The sequence below is a fragment of the Hypanus sabinus genome, chromosome 3 (genome assembly GCF_030144855.1).
Source record: "Hypanus sabinus isolate sHypSab1 chromosome 3, sHypSab1.hap1, whole genome shotgun sequence".
In the NCBI taxonomy this organism is placed as follows: Eukaryota; Metazoa; Chordata; class Chondrichthyes; order Myliobatiformes; family Dasyatidae; genus Hypanus; species Hypanus sabinus.
This window is the reverse complement of record NC_082708.1, coordinates 93,986,209-94,010,431: the sequence shown is the minus strand read 5'-3', so window position 1 is coordinate 94,010,431 and position 24,223 is coordinate 93,986,209. Positions and strand designations below refer to the sequence as shown.

Below are 24,223 nucleotides of genomic sequence, written 5' to 3'. Positions count from 1 at the left end.
TATCTGGAACATCAATATCATTTATGTTTTGATGCTATCTGACTGATTGAGTACTTAATGTTTTATTTTAGATCTGCATCTCCAATTTATTTTTACATTTTCTGTTACTGCCGATCCTTGAACTCTGGAGGGAAAAAAAACCCTCACCTCTTTCCCAATGTTGTAGCTTCTTTGAATTTCTCTTTCATCAAGAAGCACTTGCGCATTTGACAAATTTGTACCAAATTCCAAGAACTGTCTGCACAATTGAGTATTGCAATTCGGGCCTGTACTCGCTGGAATTCAGATGAAAGGGGGAGGGGAATCTTATTGAAAGCTATCGAATGTTGAAAAGCCTAGACAGTGTGGATGTGAAAAGGATGATTCCTTTGGTGAGGGAGTGTAGAACCAGAGGGCACAGGCTCAAAATAGAGAGATGTCCATTTAGAAAAAAAGATGAGGAGAGATTCTTTAGCCAGAGGCTGGTGAATCTGTGGAATTCATTGCCACAGGCAGCTGTGGAGGCCAAGTCACGATGCATTTAAGGAGGAAGATGGTAGGTTCTTGATTAATCAAGGTGTGAAAGGCTATGGGCAGAAGGCAGGAGAACGGGATTAAGAGGGAAATGGATCAGCTATGATGAAATGGCGGGGCAGATTCAAAGGATCGAATGGCTTAATTCTGCCCGAGTCCTACGTTCTTAATATACTCTTCTAGGTGTAAAAATGGATAAGCTATTTAAAAATTTCTTAAACTTAAATATTTTGGTGATACCCAAAAGTACATTTACCTGTCTCTTCAACTTTTCCAATTTTTGGTTTCGAACATGAAGACCTTTACTCGGAAATGCCCAAAAATAATTGGAAGTTCCTATTCGATCGGTGTCCACCATAGCATCATCAACCAAACTCTGTAGGACTTCCTTCACTGATACCGAAGCTAAAATGGTTAAAGCACATAAATGAAAACAAAAGAAAGGTGAAGGACAATTGAAAATTAATCACACCTAAACTAAAACACAGTTTTAGCTTCAATTTTCCAGAACCAGTGCAAGAAAAGCAAATACTAGAAATCTAAAAAAGAAACAGAAAATGCTGGAAAGCAATGCCCATGGAAAATAACATTACCTTTCATCAGGAATATTTAACAAACCAAATACGGCCAATGAGAAACAAAAACTGCAAATAGTTAATTTACAATGCTGCAGAGATGAAGACAGAACATTGGAAGTCCTGCTGAATACTCAATTCCCTTTAAATACTACAACTGAACTTGTCTCCACTAATCCACCCACCAATGTACCATAGATTTTAACCACTGAGCATTTTTGATTATTGTGTCTTTTGGATTTAATCACGTTCCCTGGTTCTTAATGCAAAGTTGTGAAGAATCTATCTCTGCATTTATACCTTGCATAATCCTCTCAGAATCACCCACATAACCAAAATCTTTCAACATTGGAAATTTCCATTATGTCTTTTCTGTACCCTCACTAACATATGGTGATACCTTTACTGTTTACTCTATGAACCAATTATTTTCTTGATCCTATGGTTTACCAAATATCTCTCAGCTATCTTCATTGATCCCCAAATCTCTCTGTCCCGATAGTCCTTTTAGAGCATGTTTAGTTTGTATCACTTAATACTGGAAGAAGTTTTGCATATATGAGCTATACAGCATATTGCATTCAGTAAAAATCTGTTATCCAACCATCTGGAAATCCCTGGTTTACCAGCAGGTTATACTTGCTGCATTCCCTTCTGAGTGACTGGAGTTCTGGTTCCCGCGTTGCCTTCCAAATGGCCAGGCCCCATCCAACACTGCTTTTGTACTCTCCACTCCTTTCAAATTTACCTTAGACCGATTGTAAACTTACTGGGCTCACTGTAAGATTTATTAAAATACTCTGTAGCATCTAATAATAAGTTAAATACAATGTATTGAACGAATAACAAATAATAGCCTAGAAAATCTGCTAATGTGGAACTGAAGTTCCAGAGGAGGCTCACAAGATTGATTCTGGGAATGAAGGGGTTAAAATATGAGGAGCGTTTGGCAGCTTTGGGCCTGCACTCACTGGAATTTAGAAGAATGCAAGGGGATTTAATTGAAACCTACCAAATGCTGAAAGGCTGTATGTGGAGAGGATGCTTTCTATAGTGGGGGTATCCAGAACTAGAGGGCACAGCCTCAAAATTGAGGGGCGATTCTTTAGAACAGAGGTAAAGAGGAATTTTTTTAGCCAGAGGGTAGTAAATCTGTAGAATGCTCACAGACTGCAGTGGAGGCCAATTCTGTACATATATTTAAGTTGGAAGTTGATTGTTTCCTGACGGGTTGGGGCTCAAGGGATAAGGCAAAAAGCAGGTGTATGGGGTTGAGTGGGATCCGGGATCAGCCATGATGGAATGGTGAAGCAGACTCAATGGGCTGAATGGCTAATTCTGCTCCCCTGTTTTTAATCTGCCCTATAAATATTCCTCTCCACTGCTATAAATCGACTATTTTGATTCTTCAAGACATGGCTAACTCATTCACTGAAGCATACAACAGCACAGGCCATACTGTAAGACCAAGGTTTTCTACCAATTTACCCCAAATCTACCCCAATAATAAAGACCCTGAAAAAAAGCATTACCAAATATCAGTGAAGGCAATAATCGACAATTGACAATGAACGCTAGGGTAGTCGGGAGAACAGAGGCATTTAGGAGTACAGATTTCTAATTCCTTGAAAGTGGTGTCACAGGATTAAAAAAAAAGTTCGTAAAGAGAACTTTTGGCATACTGGCCTTCATAAATCAAATTACTACTGAGTTTAGCAGTTGGGATGTTATGTGAAGGTTATACAAGACATTTATGCAGCCAAATTTGGAACATTGTGTATAGTTCTGGTCGCTTGCCTATAGGAATGAAATCAATAAAATTGAAGGAGTACAGAGAAAATTTAAAAGGACATTGCCAGGACTTGAAGATTGAAGTTATAGTGAAAGGTTGAATATGTTAGGACTTTATTCCCTGGAGTATAGTTGATAGGACTTGGACAGAATACACGGACTAAGTGGGCAGTAGGGACTGTTTTCTGCTGTAGTGCTCTGTGACTCATGACTATGAAATTCACCATGCCTTCAGAGTCAGCACAGCCTTTGGTCAATTGAGGAAATGTGTGCTTGAAGACATAAAACTTGGCAGAAAGTTCACTGTCTACCAGTGACTCTCACTCTTTTATATGCTTTTGAGACTTGAATAATCTGAAGCAAACATCCCAAGGAATAATGTCACATACACAAAATCCTCTAAACATCTCCAGTACTGAAGCCCCAGTTGTTCTCTTGTCAGCTAAGTTAGGTAAGCCACATTAAACTCCAAGGTCCATGCAGATGGAGAAAAAGATGAAATGTTGTGCTGACAGTTTACTTGAAAAAGAAACATCCCCTCAAATTCCTAGAAACTGCTGGCTCAAAATGTCATGGAAAGTGCAGTCAGTACAAAATAAAACTCCTTGGTTCATTTAGTTTACATTGACTATCCACTTACACAAATCCCACTTTTAATTCCACTTTTGATTCTCACAATATTCACTTCAAATCCCAGATTTCACCACTCATCAACAGACTAAGGGAAATTTACAGTGCTCAATCTATTACCAATCTAAACCAGTACATCTTTGGAGTCACAGGGAGAATCTGCAAACTACACAGAGCAGCTGAAGCAGTATGGAACCTGGATCTCAGGCACTGAAAGGCAATACTACTAGCTACACCACAAACGAAGGAGGAAAATTTCAGATCACATGCACTGTAAGCAAAAAGAACACCTGTTACAGTGTGCAGAAAACTACACTTCATAAATTACCTGCTTGCCCATCAGAAACTTCCTTCCCCATCTGTAGAAGTATCATTGGCCCGAAACATCGTCACTACCTCCTCCCATATATGCTGTCTGGCCTGCTGAGTTCTGCCAGCATTTTGAGTTTTTATTTATTTCCAGCATCTGCAGATTCACTTGTGTTGTGTTTGATTTGTGTCAGGATATTCTGCGCTGAAGCATACTGCTTGCTCATACCAGAATGACATATCAGCAAGAAAATTCTGCACCACCAAAACTGATAACCCATTCAGAACAACACAACACAAACAAAATGCTGGAAGAACTCAAAAGGCCAAGCAGTATCTATGGAAAAGAGTAAACAGTCAACATTTCGGGCCAAGACCCTTCTCATGTTTGTGACTCACTTTGAAGGTTAATTTGTGCCAGACTTAACCTGATTTTGTTTTAGCATGGAAATATTAATCAACCAATATTGGATGTGAATAAAGATGGAACGGTAATACCCAACCATACACTTCAAGTGATGCACATTATTGATTTCACTTTTGTTAAAAAAAAGTTACATAACCTCTGCTGTAACATCCGTTACAATGGCAATAGAATTGTCTAAAATTGTGTAATCTGTGATTTTATACCTCCTTGGTTGTCCAGATATGAACAGAGACATTACCAGTAACCAAAATCTGTGGTCTTATGGGTCAACAATAAGTAGTAGCTACGATACCTACTGATCCCCTTCTCCTTTGGAGCAATCTTCTCCAAATCTTTAAGCTGAAATACATCTTTCTAAAAAACAAACAGATTCTACCATAAATCATCATGAACAAATTTTTAATCTTTTAAAAATTCAACATTAATTCTGCAAAATAAACTATTCTTTTTTTGTTTGCAAACATACAAATATTTTTAGTTGGGCTAGAAGTAAATAAACAAGATAGACAAAGACATTTAAATTAATACTTCAACTGAGACCATACAACAAAGGCATTTGTAGGAAAACCGCAAGTCTTTATTATTGAGGATGGGGTAGGGGCAGGAATTGTTTTTCTAATACTTTCTCCTGCAAGCTAACATATCAATCTATGTGGAAGACCAGTATTGGAAGATTGATAAACGATTCTGCAGATGCTGGAAATCCAGAGCAACACACACAAAAGGCTGGAAGAACTCAGCAGGTTAAGTAGCACCTACAGAAAAATAAACAGTTGATGCTTCGGGCTGAATTCCTTTATCAGGGCTGGAAAGGAAAGGGGAAGAAACTAGAATAAGGTGAGGGGAAGAGTAGGAGTACAAGATGACAAGTGGTAGGTGAAGCCAGGTAAGGAGCAAGGTCGGTGGTGGTGGAGGGGGTATGAAGTGAGAAGCAGGAAGTTGATCGGATGGAGGAGGAAAAATCAGATAAGAGAGGGAAGCAGAACCTGGGAGAAAGGAGGAGGGGCACCACAGGGAGGTGATGGACAGATGAAAAGAGAAGGGGTGAGAGGGTAGTCAGAATGAGAAGTGAAAAGGGGGAGGGGAGAAATCAATATTCATGCCATCAGGTTCGAGGCTACCCAGATGAAATACGAGATATTGCTCCTCCAACCTGAGAGTGGTCCCATTGTGGCAGTTGAGGAGGCCAAGGATCAACATATTGGAATGGGAATTGGAAGTAGAATTACAATGGGGGGCCACAGGAAAGATTGTGTTTTGTAGCATATGAAGTGTAAGTGCTCGACAAAGGGCTTTCCCAGTCTTAGCAACTGACCCTGGCTTATCGCAGGTGAAGTGTCACCTCACTTGGATAGACTGTTTGGGGTCCTGAATAGTGGCAAGGGAGGTGGCACAGGGGCATGTGTACTTAAGCCACTTACAGAGGTACCAGGAGGGCTATCGGCAGGGAGGGTCACGTGTAAAGAGCAAGCCCTGTGTAAAGCAGAGAGTGGGAAAGGAGGGAAAGTTGAGTTTAGTGGTGGGTACCCATGGAATGGTAGAAGTTACAAAGAATGAGGTCCTGTACATGGGGTGGCAAACAAGGACAAGGGGAACTCTATCCCTGTTATGGCAGTTGGGTAATGGGGTGAGGGCAGACATCAGGAAATTGGAAGAGACCTATTCAGGGATTCATCTTCGAATCTGGATATATGCAGTTTTTTACCAACTTCATTAAAACCTGTGTGGATAAGTGTGTGCCTACAAACGCCTGCTGTACAAAAGTCATGGATGCACCAGGAGGTAGGTAGTCTGCTGAAGGTTAGTTCTGTGGCATTCAAGTCTGGCAACCAAGTCTGCACCAGAAAAGTAGGTATGACTTGTGGAGGGATATCTCAAGGGCAAAGAGACATTTCGAATGAGGTTAGAGATGATATCAGATGTACTGTACAACAACATAACACAAATGGCAGGAATGCTTCACTACTAGATGAACTTAACGCCTTCTATGCCCACTTTGAAAGGGAGAATATAACTACAGCTGTGAAGATCCCTGCTGTCTCTGGTGACCCTGTGATCTCCATCTCAGAGGCTGAAGTTAGACTGTCTTGAAAGAGAGTGAACCCTCGCAAGGTGGAAGGCCCTGACAGAGTACTTGGTAAGGCTTTGAAAGCTTGTGTCAATCAACTGGCAGGAGAATTCAAGGACATTTTCAACCTCTCACTGCTACAGGCGGAAGTTCCCACTTGCTTCAAAAAGACAACAAGTATACCAGTGCCTAAGAAGAATAATGTGAACTGCCTTAATGACTATCACTCACATCTAGTGATGAAATGCTTTGAGAGGTTGGTCATGACTAGACCCACTGCAATTTGCCTATCACGATAGGTCAACGACAGACACAATCTCAATGGCTCTTCACACAGCTTTAGACCACCTGGACAACACAAACACCTACGTCAGGATGCTGTTCATCAACTATAACTCAGCATTTAACATTATCATTCCCACAATCCTGACTGAGAAGTTACAGAACCTGGGCTTCTGTACCTCCCTCTGCAATTGGATGCTTGACTTCCTAACGGGAAGACCACAATCTGTGCAGATTAGGGATAATACCTCCTCCTCACTGATGATCAACACTGGTGCACCTCAGGGGTGTGTGCTAATTCCACGGCTCTACTCTCTCTACCCATGACTGTGTGGCTAGGCATAGATCAAATACCATCTATAAACTTGCTGATGATACAATCATCTCAGATGGAGACAAGAGGGCGTACAGGAGTGGGATATGCCAACGAGTGGAGTAGTGGCACAGCAACAACCTTGCACTTAATGTCAGTAAGACGAAAGAGCTGATTGTGGACTTCAGGAAGGGTAAAATGAAGGAACATACACCAATCCTCATAGAGGGATCAGAAGTGACAGAGTGAGCAGTTTCAAGTTTCTGAGTGTCAAGATCTCTGAAAACGAAACCTGGTCCCAACATATCGATGCAGTTATAAAGAAGGCAAGACTGGGAGCTTTGGGGTTCTTAAGTCTTTCTTCTGTCATTCATTCTTTGTTTTTTTTTTGTTTTGAGGATGTCTGCAGAAAATAAGAATGTCAGGTTGTATGTATACTGTATACATTCGCTGATATTAAATGGAACTATTGAACTTTGGAGAGGGTGCAGAAAAGTGTCACCAGGATGCTGCTGGGATTAGAGGTCACCTGCTGTGAAGTTAGTCAAATATGTTGTTTGCTCTGGAGCAGTGGAGGCTTTGGTGGAGACCCGAGAGAAAGTTATAGGATTATGAGATGCAGTCAGTCAACTGGTATCTTTCCTAAGACTGAAATTTCTAATACTAGAGGGCATGCATTGAAGATGAAAGGAAAGAAGTTCAAAACAGATCTACAAGTTTAAAAAAAAACACAGAGAATGATGGGCGTGTGGTATGCTACATCAGGAGTAATAGTAGAGGTGATATCAGAGTAATAGCAGAGGACACAACAGGGTCTTTTATGAGATTCTTAAGATAGGTACATGGAGCTTAGAAAAATAGAGGTGTATAAGATGATGAGAGACATTGATCATGTGGATAGACAGAGGCTGTTACCCAGGGCTGAAATGGCTAACACGAGAGGGCACAGTTTTAAGGTGCTTGGAAGCAGGTACAGAGGAGATGTCAGGGTTAAGTTGCTTTTTGTTTTTTTTTTTAAACACAGAGTGGTGAGTACGTGGAATGGGCTGCCAGTGACTGTGGTGGAGGGGGATAAGATAGGGTCTTTCAAGAGGCATTTGGAGCTCAGAAAAAGAGGGCTCTGGGTAACCCTAGGTACCAAGGTAAGGACATGCTCGGCACAACGTTGTGGGCCAAAAGGCCTGTATTGTGCTATGGATTTCTATGTTTCTAACATTGAAAGAGGCATTAACAGCACATGAAAATGCAGAGAATGGAGGGATATGACCATTATGTAGGCACAAAGAAACAGTTTAGTTAGGCATTTAATTAAAAGTGAATTTAATATGGCATAACATCATGAGCCAAAGGGCAAGTTACTATGCAGTATTGTTTTATGACCCCTATCAAAGCTACAGCCTGGTTTAAGATGTTTTTATTGTGGGGTGGTTTCTCACCACTACCCTGTAATATCACATGCTTCTATCAGCCTTCTCTCATCTAAGGAAAGCAAAGCAGCCTATCCAGTCTCTTCCCCATAAGTGAAATATTACATTTCAGACAACATCCTAACAAAACTCAAATAAATAGGATGGCACAGTATGAGTGGTTAGTGTGGCACTATCACAGTGCCCACAACCCAGGTTCAATTCCTGCCACTAACTGTTTGAAGTTTGTACGTTCTCCCTATGACTGTGTGGGTTTCCTCTCGGTGCTCTGATGTACTCCCACAGTCCAAAGATGTAGGATTACTAGGTGGGTATAATTGGACGATACTGGCTCGTTGGGCTGGAAGGGCTGTGAAAGAGATACTCTAAATCAAAAAAAATAAAAGCAATAAGAACTGGAAAGGCTCAGCGGTTCCAGCAGCAACTCTGCAAAGAGAAATAGTCAATATTTCCGATCTGCAACACTTTAGTCTGATATTCACAACTCAAACAAATAAAATTAAGGAGCTAATCTTGTATAACTTAAGTACAGTAGTTTAGTTATGCCCACTAGCTAATTATCCTTATAAGGGATTAGTAAAGACAAGAATAAAGCAACTTCATATGTTACAGATCAAATGCAAAATAATTAAGGGATCAATGTTGCTGAAACTTCGAACTTTCATTTTCACTCTGTTGAATTTGTGCTGGCTTCTATATTGGCCTAAGATCTCAGGCTGGGAAGTTCGCCTGCAAAGGTGTTTAGGTTAAATGTGGTGCAAACACAGCAATTCCATTAAAACATGGAAATGATAGCTAAGGAGAAAGTTAAGTGCATCCACAATGTAAAAGAAACATTGTTTCACTGTGTGTAACTGAGTTTTTGAGTTAAACATCAATTCTTTTTTAATAATTTTTTTTGACAGCAGGTGCCCATTACTGGCTGCTGAATTGTTACAAGGGCACAGTGTCTGCCTTCACTGAGATAACTCCCATGCTTCCAAACATCAGACAGGGCAGGCGCACGAGAATAAACAGTCTGGCTCACAGAGCACCAAAGAACGACTCTGCTGCAACGGATGATCTGCCTGAGGACTGAGTTTACAGCAAGAGCTTTATTACCTACCGTTTCAAAAAATATTTCCATCATACGACTTTGCTTCTCTTCAAAGGATAATCCTTTCCTTTTAGACTAGGAATTAGAGATTAAGTGGGGAAAAAAAGAACAAAATCAGATATATCATTGATATATGGCATGATTCTTTTTTGTTTTGCAGCAACATTACAACAATTTACATTCCTTTCCTGGACATTTCTTGTTAAAAAAAATTGCAGCTTCTTTAATTTTGCTCAGATAAGGAATCTTAAAATCTATTCACTACTCAGTCAAAATAATTTTGAAAAGACAAGATTACTGCAGAAAATGATGAGTAATTTATATTCCCCCCCCCCATTACCTGCATACTCATTTGCCTATATAAAAGTCTCAATATCATTTTTGTAGCTACTTCTACCACTACCGGACAGCCTGTCCCAGACATTCTCTGTGTACACAGACTTGCTCTGCATGTCTCCTTCAAATTTTCCTCCAACTAAACTTAAATGCAGGTCCTCTGGTATATGACATTTCTAACTAAGAAAAGGATTCTGGTTGTCTGTCCTGTCCTGATTTTATGGACTATTAGGTCTCACCCCAGTCTTCCATACACCAGAGAAAATATTCCAAGATTGTCCAACCTATTCTTATAGCCCATTCCCTCTAATCCAGGCAGCGACCTGGTAGACTTCTTCTGTACCCCTTTGAAAGCCTCCACTTACTTCCTGCCAAAAAAAATTGCACAGTACTCCAAGTGAGGCAGACCCTCTGGATCCATTGCCCCAACCAATAGAGGAAAGTATGCCTGATGCCTTCTTTTCTAGCCTACCTACTGCACATTACCATTTTCAGGGAGCGGTGGACTACATCAATGTATTAAATCAAGGGAAATGAGGATAATCTTGGGCAATGCATCCAATGTCAGTGCTGGGAAGCTATAAGCATAGGATTCAGGGCTGTTTACAGAGACCCGCTTAATTAGTGCCAGTCAGCACTAATTTGTGTGGGTCAAGTTGTATCTTACTAACTTAATACAATTTTTCAAGGTGGTGAATGATGAAAGTAGCGCTTTGATCAGCCACCAATCTGGACACTGGAAGCCTAAGAGGAGGTGATTTCACTCAGGTCCACTGCCTGAGTAGAGAAAGGGAACAGTGGGTCGCGGCAACATAATAGATCTTTGACCGGAAACCAATCTGCATTTGAGACTGACTAGCAGAGCAAATTAAAGAGGCAAGTGCAGTGGCCATCGGGTGAGTGGACAGTGTCAGAGTGGTGATCTTGAGGCTTTAGCAAGGAGAGGCTTCAGGCAGAGAAAGTGAAGAAAAGCTTTAGGTTAACATTTTTCCCCCTTCCCTTCTTTATATTTGCTCAGCTAGGTCAGTAGAGATGCCAGCAGGATAGTACAATGCTCCTCTTGCGGTATATGAGAAGGCAGAGAGAGACTTTCTGCATGTCTGATGACTACAACCATGAGAAGTGCATCCAGTTGCAGCTTCTAACAATCCACATTAAGGCGTCGGAGCAGGAACTGGATGAACTCTGGATCAATCGGAAGGCTGAGGAGACAGAGAAGCAATTACACCCAAAGTGCAGGACACAGGAAACTGGGTGACAGTCAGGAAGGGGAAAGGGATTAAGGAGCCAGTACAGAGGGGAGAACAGGCTCGTTGTGGTAACAGGGGATTTGTTTGTTAGAGTAACAGACAGGAGGTTCTGTGGACAAGAACGAGATTCTGGATGGTCTTCAGCATTCTTAAGTGGGTGGGTGAACAGCCAGATGTCATTGTCCATATGGGTACCAATGACAAGGTACAATATGGTATTATTGTACAATGATAGGGAGTTCAGGGAGTTAGGTGCCAAGTTAAACAGCAGGACCTCCGAGACTATTTTCTCAAGATTGCTACCTGTACCATGCGTTAGTGAGGCCTGAGCTACAAAACTTGTACAGTTTAACATGTGGCTAAGGAGTTGGTGTAGCAGGGAGGGAATAACATTTTTGGATCATTGGGCTCTCTTCCAGGTAAGGTGGGACCTGTACAGAAGGGACAGTTTGTGCCTGAACTGGAGGGGGACTAATATCCTAGTGGGAAAATTTGCTAATGCTGCATAGGCTGGAGGTTAAACTATTTGCAGGGAGATGGGAACCAGAGTGCCAGAACAGTTAGTGGATAGGTTGTAGAGGCAGATGTTGTTAAGACCTCAGACAAAGTCAGGTATCAAATGGACAATCGTGGTGCGACTAATGTCCTGAGCTGTGTATATTTCAATGCAAGAGGTATTGTAGGAAGGGTAGATGAGCTCAGGATCAACACCTGGAATTATGACATTGTAGCTACTAGTGAGACTTGGTTGAAGGAGGGGTGTCGTTATTTTAGATGTGACAGAGTGGACAGATTAAAGGGGGAGAGGTGGCATTACTAGTGAGGTAAATTATCATGGTAGAACTCTGTCGGACAGACTGGAGGACTTGATTGGGAATCCCATACTGTGAAAGGATTAGATGAGAGAGTTTGTCAGATGTGTTTAAGAAAGTTTCCTTCATCAGTACGTAGAAGTCCCAATGAGAAAGAGTGCGATACTGGATCTGCTATTACAGAATGAGACAGGGAAGGTGGTGACACAATTGTGTGTAGGGGAACACTTTGCATCTAGTGATCAGAATGCTATTAGCTTCAAGGTAAATGTACAAAGAGATAAGTCTGGTGTGCAGGTAGAAATTCTAAATTGGAGAAAGGCTATTCTAAATTTGATAGTATCAGAAATGATCTGGCAAGTGTGAATAGAGACAGGCTGTTCTCTGGCGAAGATGTGCTTGGTAAGTGGCAAGCCTTCAAAAGTGCAATTTTGAGAGTACAAAGCTTGTATGTGCCTGTCAGAATAAAAAAATAACGATAACAAGTGTGGGGAACCTTGGTTTTCAAGAGATATTGAGCCCCTGGTTAGGAGAAAAAAGGAGGTGCATAGCAGGCATAGGTATGTAGGAACGAATGAGGTGCTGATGGAGTCCAAGAAATGCAAGAGAACACTTAAAGAAATCAGGAAGGCCAAAAGAAGACATGAAGTTGCTCTAGCAGACAAGATGAAGGGGAATCCTAAGGGATTCTACAGGTATACTAAGAGCAAAAGGATCTCAAAGAACAAAATTGGTCCTCTGCAAAATCAGAATGGTAAGCCAAAACAGATGGGGGAAGATCTTAAACATATTCTTTGCACCATCTACATTTTCTCAGGAGATGGATACAGAGTCTATATAAGTGAGGCAAACCGACATCAACTTCATGGACCCTGTACATATTACAGAGGAGGTGTTTGCTACCCTGAGGCAAATCGGGGGAGGGGGAAGAGATAAATCCTCATGTACTGACAAGGTGTTCCTTCAGCCTCTACGGGAGGTGTGCAGAAATTGCTAGTGCCCGAGCAAAGATACTTAAAACATCCTTACCAAAGGGAGAGGTACCAGAGGATTGGAGGATAGCCAATTTTGTTCTGCTGTTTCAAAAAGGCTCTAAATATAAACCAGGGAATTATAGGCCAGTGAATCTGACATCAGTTGTGGGAAAGTTTTTGGAAGATATTCTAAGGGACCAGAGATAAATATTTGGATAGAGATGAACTGATTAAGTATAGACAGCATGGCAGGTCATGTCTAAGCAACCTTATAGAGTTTTCGAGGAAGTTACCAGGAAAGTGGATGTTGTCTACATGTACTTTAGTAAGGCATTTGACAAGGTACCACATGAAGCTTCAGTTGCTCAGCATAAATTTTGATATAGCTTTTTTACTCTAGTCCTGCCAAAGAGTTTTGGCCTAAAACGTCAACTGCGCTTTTCTCCCCCATAGATGCTGTTTGGCCTGCTGAGTTCCTCCACCATTTTGTGTGTGATAAACTGAGAGATCCACTTCCAAACGGAGTCATAGAAAAGTACAGCATAGAAATACCAATGGTCCATTAGTCCATGCCCAAACTACTTCAACTGCCTACTCCTATCGACCTGCACAGGGACCATAGCCCTCCATACCCCTATCATCTATGTTCCTATCCAAACTTCTCCAAAACATTGACATTAAGCTTGCATGCATCACTTGTGTCTGCAACTCATTCCATACTCTTACGACCCTCTGAGTGAAGAAGTTTCCCCTCGTGTTCCTCTTAAACTTTTCACTTTTCACCCTTAACCCATGACCTCTGGTTGTAGTCCCACCCAACCTCAGTGGAAACGTCAGCTATACCCCACACATTTGTACATAACTCTATCCAATCTCCTCTCAATCTTCTATGTTCTAAGGAATACAGGTCTAACCTATTCAATCTTTCCTTATAATTCAGGTCCTCCAAACCTGGCAACATCCTTATAAATTTTCTCTGTACAAGTTTCCTGTAGGTAGATGACAAAAACTTGTAGGTAGGCGCACAATACTTCAGATTAGGCCTCAACAAAGCCTTGTACAATTTCAACATAACATCCCATCTCCTGTACTCAATACTTTGATTTATAAAGGACAATGTGCCAAAAGTGTTACAATCCTATCTACATGTGACACCACCTTCAATGAATTATGGAACTGCATCCCTTTGTTCTACCACACTCCTCAGTGCCCTACCCTGTGTAAGACCTGCATTAAATTCCATCTGCCATTTTCAGCTCATTTTCCAGCTGTTCCAGATCCCACTGCAAGCTTCCTCACTGTCCACTACACCCCCAATCTTGGTGCCATCTGCAAATTTGCTGATCCAGTTAACCACATTATCATCCGGATTATTGATAGGTCAGGTCTGCAGCATTCAAAACAACTGATTATAACCTATAAAGGAAACTGAGGTACAATCATTGTAAAGCTACAGTGATGGCAGGAGATAATAGCAGTCTAAAATCAAGCCTGTCTGTCAGGGGCTGCACACAATCACGGGCTACAAAACACAGCAGGGCAGCAGTTAGTAAGCTGAAGCAGAATTTGTCATTTCCCCATAACAATAGCTATCAAATGGCTGAATATGTTAATAAAATGGACAAATGTTAACAAGATGGCTGGCTTAAATTTTGTGTTAGGCTATGGATTTTGGGAAATCATGATTCCAGTAAATTGCCTATCAGCTGTCTTCCCTTTATGGATTTGTTATTCATTTGTAAGGGACGTACATGAGATTCTAATAGTAACAACACACACAGGCCAGGCAGCATCTATAAGGAGAAGCACTGTCGACGTTTTGGGCCGAGACCCTTCGTCAGGACTCTTTTGTGTGTGTTGTTTGAATTTCCAGCATCTGCAGATGTTTCCTCGTGTTTGCAGTATAACAGTAAGGTATTTTCAAGGGATTTTTTGAGCTTCTACGTGCTGGATCACAACCTGCGGCTGGCAACCCTTCAAATCTCATTGAAGCTCCTCAGCAGCTAAAGACTGCATGGTTAAGCATATACTTATTGTTGATGGCTGGTAAGTATTACTAAGAATTACATGTAAACTTTAGCTTGATTTATTAATAGAGAATCAAATAAAGGAATCTGAGTTTCGTTCTTTTAGTTGAATTAAAGTTATCTTAAAAATCTTGCTAAAAGTTAAATAAAATTACTTGAATAACTAAATCTCTTATTCTTTTAGTTAATAGTTAAATAAATTATTTAATCAAACTGCTGATTTGGTTGCTCAAAAGGAATCAAAACAAAACAAGCAGTTTTGAGATAATGCATTCTGATGAGCTCAATGTACGTTTTGAACACAGGGGGAAAGACCTGCCTGGCAGCCCTCATCACAACTGTACACACTGTCATTGTTACAGATGTCAGATTAGTCCTCCCCAGGGTGAACCTGCAACAAACGTCTTGCTTGGAGTCCCTAGCTGTGCCCTCGACACTGCTAGGATCAGTTGGCAGGAGTACCTCTCCCCCCACTAATTTGCGGTTAAGAAAACTACTAACAGAAATGCCACAGAAGCTCCAAAGGCCTCATCGCAAGAAGAGGAAGGATCTTCACTTAGAAGACATACGAATCTACAGGGCCAGTCACCTACTGGTCCAGGACAGAGGATAATAGCAAGCTGCTATCAGCAGCCTATGCCCCAAAAAGGGTGATAGGCTTAAGAAGAAAGAAGACAGTTGTTGCCTTTGAGGAACTGTGTTGAAGAGTTCGTAAATTATGTAGCAGCTTTTAAAAAATCTTATATCATTCTGATATGTCTATCCATGGCCTCCTCTACTGTCAAGATGAAGCCACATTCAGGTTGGAGGAACAACACCTTATATACTGGCTGCGTAGCCTCCAACCTGATGGCATGAATATTGACTTCTCTAACTTCCATTAATGCCCCTCCTCCCCTTCTTACCCCATCCCCGATATATCTAGGAATTACAGACCAATGAGTCTTACTTCAGTAGTGGGCAAATTATTGGAAAAGATTCTTCACACAGGATTTATGAGAATTTGGAGAAGCAGTCAGATTAGGGATAGTCGGTATAGCTTCATGAGGTGCGGAACATGCCTCACAAGCCTGACTAAATTATTTGACAATGTGACAAAACACATTGATGAAGGTAAAGCAGTGGATGGACTTCAGTAAGGCATTTGCTAAGGTTCCCATTCAGCAAGTCACGAGGCATGGTACCAGGGGAACTTGGCTGCGTGGATTTAGAATTGGTTTGCCCATTAAAGGCTGAGCATGGTTGTAGACGGAGCGTATTCTGCCCAGAGGTCAGTGACTGGTGGTATTCAGCACTGATTTACTCTGGGACTCCTGTTCTCTGTGAATTTTATAAATGAGTAGAATGACAAAGCGGAGGGATGGATTAGTAAGTTTGCAGATGACACCAAGATCAGTAGTATTGTGGATAATGCAGGTTATCAAGGATTACGTGGGACAGTGATAGGATGCAGAGTTTGGCTGAATTGGCAAATGGCGTTCCACCCAGAAAACATTTGGAGGCAGAATACAGGTTTAATGGCAGGATTCTTAGTAGTCTGGAGCAACAGAGGGATCTTGGGGTCCTTGTCCATAAATCCCTCAATTCCCATGAAAGTTGAGACGGTTGTTAAGAAAATGTAGATATGGTGTGTTGGCCTTCATTAGACAGGGGACTGAATTCAAGAGCCACAGGGTAACGTTGCAGCTCTACAAAAATCTTTTAAACCAAACTTGGAATATGTGTGGAATGAGCTTCCTGTAAAAGTAGTAGAGGCCAGTTCAGTTGTGTCATTTAAGGTAAAATTGGATAGGTATATGGACAGGAAAGGAGTGGAGGGTTATGGGCTGAGTGCGGGTAGGTGGGACTAGGTGAGATTAAGGGTTCGGCACGGACTAGGAGGGCCAAGATGGCCTGCTTCCGTGCTGTGATTGTTATATGGTTATATATGTTTGATTCTGGTTGCCTCTCTATACAAACTATGTGGAAGGTTTAGAGAAGGTGCAGAGTAGATTTACCAGGATGCTGCCTGAATTGCAGAAAGGTCATACTCAAAGTAAATTTATTATCAAAATACCTATATGTCACCCTTTCTGAGATTCATTTTCCTGCAGGTACACACAGCAAATCTGTAGCATAATAACTATAAGGAAAGATCAACCACAGTTCAGAAGGCAACAAACCGTGTGAAGCAAATATAAATAAATAACAATAAATAATGAGAACATGAAATAAGATGATAAAGTCCTTAAAGTGGTTGTGGGAACATCACAATGATCATGGTTATCCCCTTTTGTTCAAGAGCCTGATGGTTGCAGGGTAGTAACTGTTATTGAACCTGATGGTGTGAGTCCTGAGGCTCCTATACCTTTTACCTGATGGAGCAGCGAGAAAAGAGATTACCTGTGCAGTGGGATGGATGATGTTTTCCTACACCAGTGCTCAATTGTTGGGAGGGCTTTATCTGTGATGCACTAGGCCGAATACACTACCTTCTTTTGAAGGACTAAGCATTTTTTATGAGGATATGTTGAGTGTGCTAGGGTGGTTAGAGGAAAGCATAAGGAAGATGTCTGAGTCAAGTTTCTTTTAAAACACAGAATGGTTGGTAGGTGGAACACATTGCCAAGGATGGTGGTAGAGGAAAGCACATTAGGGACATTTTGAATACTCTTCGATACACACGTGGGTGATTGATGGAAAAGTGGAGGGTTATGTGGGAGGGAAGAGTTAAATTGATCTTAAGTGTAGGTTAAAAGATAGGCACATTATGGGCTGAAGGGCCCGTATTGTGCAGAAATGTTCTGTTTACATATAATCCTGCTTACAGTATCATATATTTCAACGGCCGTCCCAGGCTCCCACAATTCTATGGTGAGGGAAAGATTACCACCTCTAGGGAGGATTACCACTTCCAGACGCCCTGAGTATCAGGTCAAAGACATAGAAAACCACCATCCTTCTAAGGCTAAGCTAATGAAGAACATCTTCATTTTGAACATCATCTACGGGACACAAGGTAGCAAAGTTTGATCCCTGAACGATATAGCTGCAAGAATGGCTCTGCTGATCTTCACTATCCTGCAAAACTATGGACGCATCTATCTACCCATGTTAGCACTGCCGGAACAGACCTTTACACGGTGTTTGTGGACTTCAGGTACCACCTTCACGCGGCAGTAACATTATATTGCGTGGTACCACCTTACACAATGAGACAGAAACACACACACAATGATTCAGAGCAAAACACATAGTTGTCTGTGGTTGGATCCTGAGACGGTGTGCCCTGTCTTAATAAAACTAAATCCATGGCACAAAGTCATTGCTGCCAAACAAGTGTACCAGCGAGTGGGTCATCTGCAACTTAACAGAATGAGTTACATAAACACTAGAAGCACCTTGGCTGGCAAACCAACTACGGGACATTCTTCCAGATTCTGTAACAAGGAACAACTGCGAAGTGTGCTGGAATAGGGCAGAATAGCAGAAACTGAACGGCAGCGAATGTCGACATATCTTAGTAATTAATTAACGAGAAATGAGTACTGGTTGCGGCTAGATAAGATCCACACAATACGGTTAATTCTAATTTCTCCATCCCCATTGAGAGAAGAAAGTTCCATTGAAACGAATACGAGAAGGAGGCTCCCCGATCGCTGTCAGGACGGAGTAAGGCCCTGTAGCTCCACTCACTTTTCAGAGCAGAGAACAAAACCCAAACAGCCCCTTCTCTCACCATGTTACCGTCGCGCCCCGACGTCTCCCAAGCAACTCCCGCTTCCCGGACTGCCAACGAGAACGAACACACTCCCGAGCAAGAGTGGACCTGCGAGCGTTACCGTATCCGGCAGCGACCTCTTCCCCGGTAGGCAGCATGTGCAGAGATCATTAAATCATCCTTAGCGGCAGTGAACGCTGGACTGGATAAAATACTGTTTGTAATTGGTAAATCTATCATGTTGCAAGTAGTTGAATAATTGTGGAAAATGGAACCCCTCAGGGAAGTATTGTTAGTCCATTGTTATTTGCTATAATAATAAATTCTCAAATAGTTGTGGTAGAGTATGACAGCGCTTTACGAATGACTGCGCTTTATGGAAAAGGGGTGGGGAATGTGAAATTTATAATACGGAAACTTCAAGAGGCAATAATTCAGATGGCAGATTGAGCTTTATAACGGGTATTCAGATTCTCAGCAGAGAAATCCAGAATAATATTTCTTACTAGGAAGAGGATAAAATAACAGTTCAAACTAAAATTTTATGGTAGAGACTTAGAACGTGTGGGTACCTTTAAATTTTTTAGAAATTTGGTATGATAAGAGACTCACATGGTCAGCACACATTAACGAAATAATAACCAAAAGAAAGAAAGCGTTGAATGTTCTGAGGTTTAATGGGAAAGCTGATAGGAAATCCTTTGAAAGCAATATATATAGGATTAATGAGTTCAATACTGGACTATGTAAGTGCAGTTTATGGATCAGCATCACACTGTGTGCACAAGAATCTGCATATAATTCAAAGGCAAGCATTAAGGTTAATCAGTGGGGCAATCAGGAACACTAGTTGTGGCGATGCAGGTGACACCTGGAACTGAGGAGGACACAGCTTGTGTTAACATATTGGGTAAAGCTACAAGGGTCTGGAGAAATCGACCGACTAAACAGCTTTCAGATCCATGCTGGGAACAGGAAAAAGGGAAATAAGAAGTTTTGCATGGACGATTGAAGGGAAAGCAGAAAGGACAGGGATTTGCAATAAGGCAGCGAGTGATACAGTGCCTTTTCCTGGGCTGTCTCCATGGCTTTGAGACATGGCTCTTAAATTACTTGAAAGGAGAAAAATAGAGAAGTGATTTCAAATCAAAATATAGTTGAATTTTATGTAAATAATTATTATGGATATTTACAAAGTGCACAGATGTTTCAAAACGGTAATAATAGATTAGGGGTAAGATTGGTAGTGCCTGATTTTAACATGAAGAAGCAGGTGACGGTAACTGATAATTTCTCAGTGTACGTGGGTGAAATGACGGCTGACCTGAAGAAGGTCTCGGCCCAAAACATCGACTGCTTACTCTTTTCCACTGATGCTGCTGAGTTCCTCCAGTGTGTTGTGCTGTAGCTGGATTGTTAGCTTCATTGTGGGTGGAGGAAGTGAGATGGATGATAAGTCTGATTCAAGCACAACAGTCAGGCGTCTAAAACATTTACATTCAGAGGCAAGACTAGACGTTATGTTCACACATAACGTAATGTAAACCTTATTTACACGTAAAATGATGGGACTCTGTCTATGTTTTAGAAACATAGAAAACTTACAGCACAATACAGACTCTTCGGCCCATGAAGTTCTGCCGAACATGTCCCTACCTTAGAAATTACTAGGCTTACCCATAGCCCTCTATTTTTCTAAGCTCTATGTACCTATCCAAAAGTCTCTTAAAAGACCATATCGTATTGTGGTGAACTATGTGCCTGTCGGGACACGCCCCTGCTGACTGCTCCTGTGGCTCCTCCCACAGGCCTCTGTATAAAGGAGACCTGCGGCCTGAAGATCGGCCTCAGTCTCCAGGACCTTGTATGATAGACACTCACTCCTGGTTCCTTCTTCCAGTCAATAAAAGCCGATATCTCGCCTACGTCTCAGTGTGAGTTATTGATGGTGCATCAATTTTATTGACTGGAAGTTTTAAAACATGGAACCCGTTTTGCGTCCGGACCGGTTGGATTTGGACCCTCAAGACCCTGACGCAGCTCTCGCTTTTGAACACTGGCTTGCATGCTTCCAATCGTATTTGGCGGAGCTTCGTGCGACTGAACCCGCCGTTATGCACAGAATCCTACTCTCGAGGGTCTCCTCCAAAGTTTACTCCTTTATCCGGGACCTGCCGACCTACGAAGGGGCACTGGACGCCCTCAAACGACAGTACCTGCGGCCGGTGAACACCGTCTACGCAAGACATCGCTTAGCTACCCGGCAACAGCGGCCTGGCGAATCGTGCGCTGAGTTTCTCCGAGCACTACAGACACTCATCCGAGCTTGTGACTGCAAGACGCTCACGGCAGAACAGCATGCGGAGCTGCTGGTGCGAGACGCCTTTGTGACGGGACTGAGGTCAGTGTACATGCGCCAGCGGCTGCTGGAGAACTCGGATCTTACCTTAAGCTCGGCGATAGAGAAGGCCAACGCTCTAGAAGCTGCGCGGCATAACGCCGACGCTGTCCAGTCGCGCGATTCCCCGCCAGTTTCGTGGACGCCTCAGACCCCGCCACCGCCGGCTCCCGGGAGCGAATTCGCCAACGCCGCCGCCAGTCGCGATTCCATGAGCTCCCCGACCCAGACCACGGCTGTGGCCCGTAAGAAACTCGTGCTTTGTTATTTCTGTGGCCAAAAGAAACATCCTCGACAACGCTGTCCAGCGCGAGAAGCGACCTGCTCCAGCTGCGGAAAGCAGGGCCACTTCGCCAAGGTCTGTAAGTCTCAACCTCGAGCGGAGTGCAGCGCTGCGGGTGAAACGTGGGGGCCGCCATCTTGCATGCCGGGATGTGGGCGGCCATCTTTGTCGACGTCAGCACGCCCCGCCCCCGATCCTCGGATGCTGACCGGGTACCCCGACGGCGATCCAACTCTGGCCACTGTGACTCTCGACCAAAGCGCCCCACACCAGCTTGCAAGATCCATGATGGACATCCAGGTGGAGGGGCATTGGACTGGATGCCTGTTTGACACGGGCAGCACTGGGAGTTTTATTCACCCGGACACAGTGCAACGCTGCGGACTTGCAACGCGGCCGGTCAGTCGGAGGTTCCATTTGGCCTCTGGGTCGCAGTCCGCAGACATCCGGGCGGGTTGTGTAGCGACTTTGGTGGTGCAAGGCACAGTATATCGGGACTTTGAACTGCTGGTCATGCCTAATCTGTGTGCACCTGTGCTATTGGGGCTGGACTTCCAGAGCCATCTCGAAAGTGTGACTATGGTATACGACGGGCCCCTCCCACCACTCACTGTCAAGAATCCTCAGTTTTGTGGGACTTCTTCACATACCCCGCTACTGACCACACACACACACGTACACACACATCCCATCCGGAACCAGGCCAACAGCTGCGCTACCGACACTTGCAGCCTCTCCACTCTCAAGATCCCTCCCCCACCGCTGTTCGCCAACCTGACCCCCGACTGTAAACCTGTGGCAACCAAAAGCAGGAGGTACAGCGCGGGGGACCGGGCCTTCATTCAGTCGGAGGTGCAGCGGCTGCTCAGGGAGGGGGTCATTGAGCCGAGCACAAGCCCTTGGAGGGCCCAGGTGGTTGTTGTTCGGACTGGGCAGAAAAATAGGATGGTGGTGGACTATAGTCAAACCATCAATAGGTTTACGCAGCTTGACGCATACCCCCTACCCCGCATCGCGGATATGGTCAACCAGATTGCTCAGTATAAGGTGTACTCGACAATAGATCTGAAATCCGCTTATCACCAGCTCCCCATCTGCCCAGAGGACCGCCCCTACACCGCCTTCGAGGCGGGCGGCCGGCTCTATCACTTCCTGCGCGTCCCTTTCGGTGTCACGAATGGTGTCTCTGTCTTCCAGAGGGAAATGGACCGGATGGTGGACCAGTACCAACTGCAGGCCACATTTCCCTATCTGGATAACATCACCATCTGTGGTCATGACAGGCCAGATCACGACGCCAACCTCCAACGGTTTCTCCAAGTGGCCGCAGCTCTGAACCTTACTTATAACAGGGACAAGTGTGTTTTTGGTACCACCCGCCTTGCTATACTTGGGTATGTCGTGGAAAACGGGGTTATTTGGCCTGATCCCGAACGTATGCGCCCCCTGTTAGAGCTCCCTCTTCCCACCACTCTCAAGGCCCTCAGACGGTGCCTGGGGTTTTTTTCCTATTACGCCCAATGGGTCCCCCATTACGCAGACAAGGCTCGCCCCCTGGTCAAGTCTACCTCGTTTCCCCTCTCTGCTGAGGCCTGCGCGGCCTTCAACTGCATTAAAGCGGACATTGCCAAAGCTACGATGCATGCAGTGGACGAGACCGCTCCCTTCCAAGTGGAGTGTGATGCCTCCGATTTCGCTCTGGCTGCTACCCTTAATCAGGAAGGCAGACCAGTAGCATTCTTTTCTCGCACCCTCCAAGGCTCTGAAATTCGGCACTCCGCGGTGGAGAAAGAAGCCCAGGCCATAGTGGAGGCTGTTAGGCACTGGAGGCACTATCTTGCTGGCAAAAGATTCACTGTGCTGACCGACCAGCGCTCGGTTGCATTCCTGTTCAGCAACCAACAGCGGGGCAAGATCAAAAATGATAAGATTTTGCGGTGGAGGATAGAACTCTCCACCTACACCTATGATATCCTGTACCGGCCTGGCAGACTCAATGAGCCCCCTGATGCCCTATCCCGGGGAACATGTGCTAGCACACAGCTCGACCAGCTGTACGCCCTTCATGCACAACTTTGCCATCCGGGGGTCACCCGATTTTACCATTTTGTGAAAGCTCGGAACCTGCCGTACTCCCTGGAGGACATCAGGACGATGACCAGGGACTGCCAAATTTGTGCCGAGTGCAAACCGCACTTCTACTGTCCTGACACGGCACAACTTGTCAAGGCCACCCGCCCTTTTGAACGCCTGAGTGTTGACTTTAAGGGCCCCCTTCCCTCCACTGACCGCAATGTCTATTTTCTCAGTGTTATTGACGAGTTCTCACGGTTCCCCTTTGCCATCCCCTGCCCCGACACCACTGCCACGTCCGTCATAAAAGCCCTGCGCCAGCTCTTCACTCTGTTCGGGTATCCCTGCTATATCCACAGTGATAGAGGGTCCTCCTTTATGAGTGAGGAGCTGCGCCAGTACTTGCTAGCTAGGGGCATTGCTACCAGTCGGACCACGAGTTATAATCCCCGGGGTAATGGCCAGGTAGAGCGGGAGAATGCCACAGTGTGGAAGGCCACACTTTTAGCCCTTAAGTCCAAAGGGTTGCCGGTCTCTCGATGGCAGGAGGTCCTCCCTGAGGCACTGCACTCTATCCGCTCTCTGTTATGTACGTCCACCAATGCCACCCCTCACGAACGCCTATTCTCTTTTCCCAGGAAGTCTGTCACTGGGACCACCCTACCAGTTTGGCTGACGTCCCCGGGGCCAGTGCTGCTCCGGAAACATGTGAGGAGCAATAAATACTCCCCGCTGGTGGAGAGGGTTCACCTTCTCCATGCGAACCCCCAGTATGCTTACGTGGTCTTGCCTGATGGGCGGGAGGACACGGTCTCCATCCGCGACCTGGCACCCGCAGGTGCAGCAGACCACTACCCTGAAGGCTCTCCGGTAACTGTGAACCCTGCACCAGAGGTGACACCGTACTCACCAGGCCCTACACAGACTCCTCACGACACT

The 24,223-nt window shown here is 43.9% G+C and overlaps 1 protein-coding gene across 4 annotated transcripts in view; it reads right to left on the bottom strand.

The window, feature by feature from the left end:
• The window catches only part of mnd1 (meiotic nuclear divisions 1 homolog (S. cerevisiae)), a 92,632-nt gene extending 73,959 nt beyond the window's left edge, over positions 1-18,673 (bottom strand). Inside the window, exons 1-4 of one of the 4 annotated variants that reach the window (XM_059964793.1) lie at positions 18,506-18,673; positions 9,441-9,506; positions 4,542-4,599; positions 770-918 (exon numbers count right to left, since the gene is read on the bottom strand). In XM_059964793.1, coding sequence (XP_059820776.1) covers positions 770-918; positions 4,542-4,599; positions 9,441-9,464 — 231 coding nt within the window. In that variant the 5' untranslated portion in view covers positions 9,465-9,506; positions 18,506-18,673. The remainder of the gene's footprint in view (positions 1-769; positions 919-4,541; positions 4,600-9,440; positions 9,507-18,505) is intronic. The other 3 variants (XM_059964792.1, XM_059964795.1, XM_059964794.1) reach the window with 3 other exon arrangements.
• Positions 18,674-24,223: the final 5,550 nt, after the last annotated feature.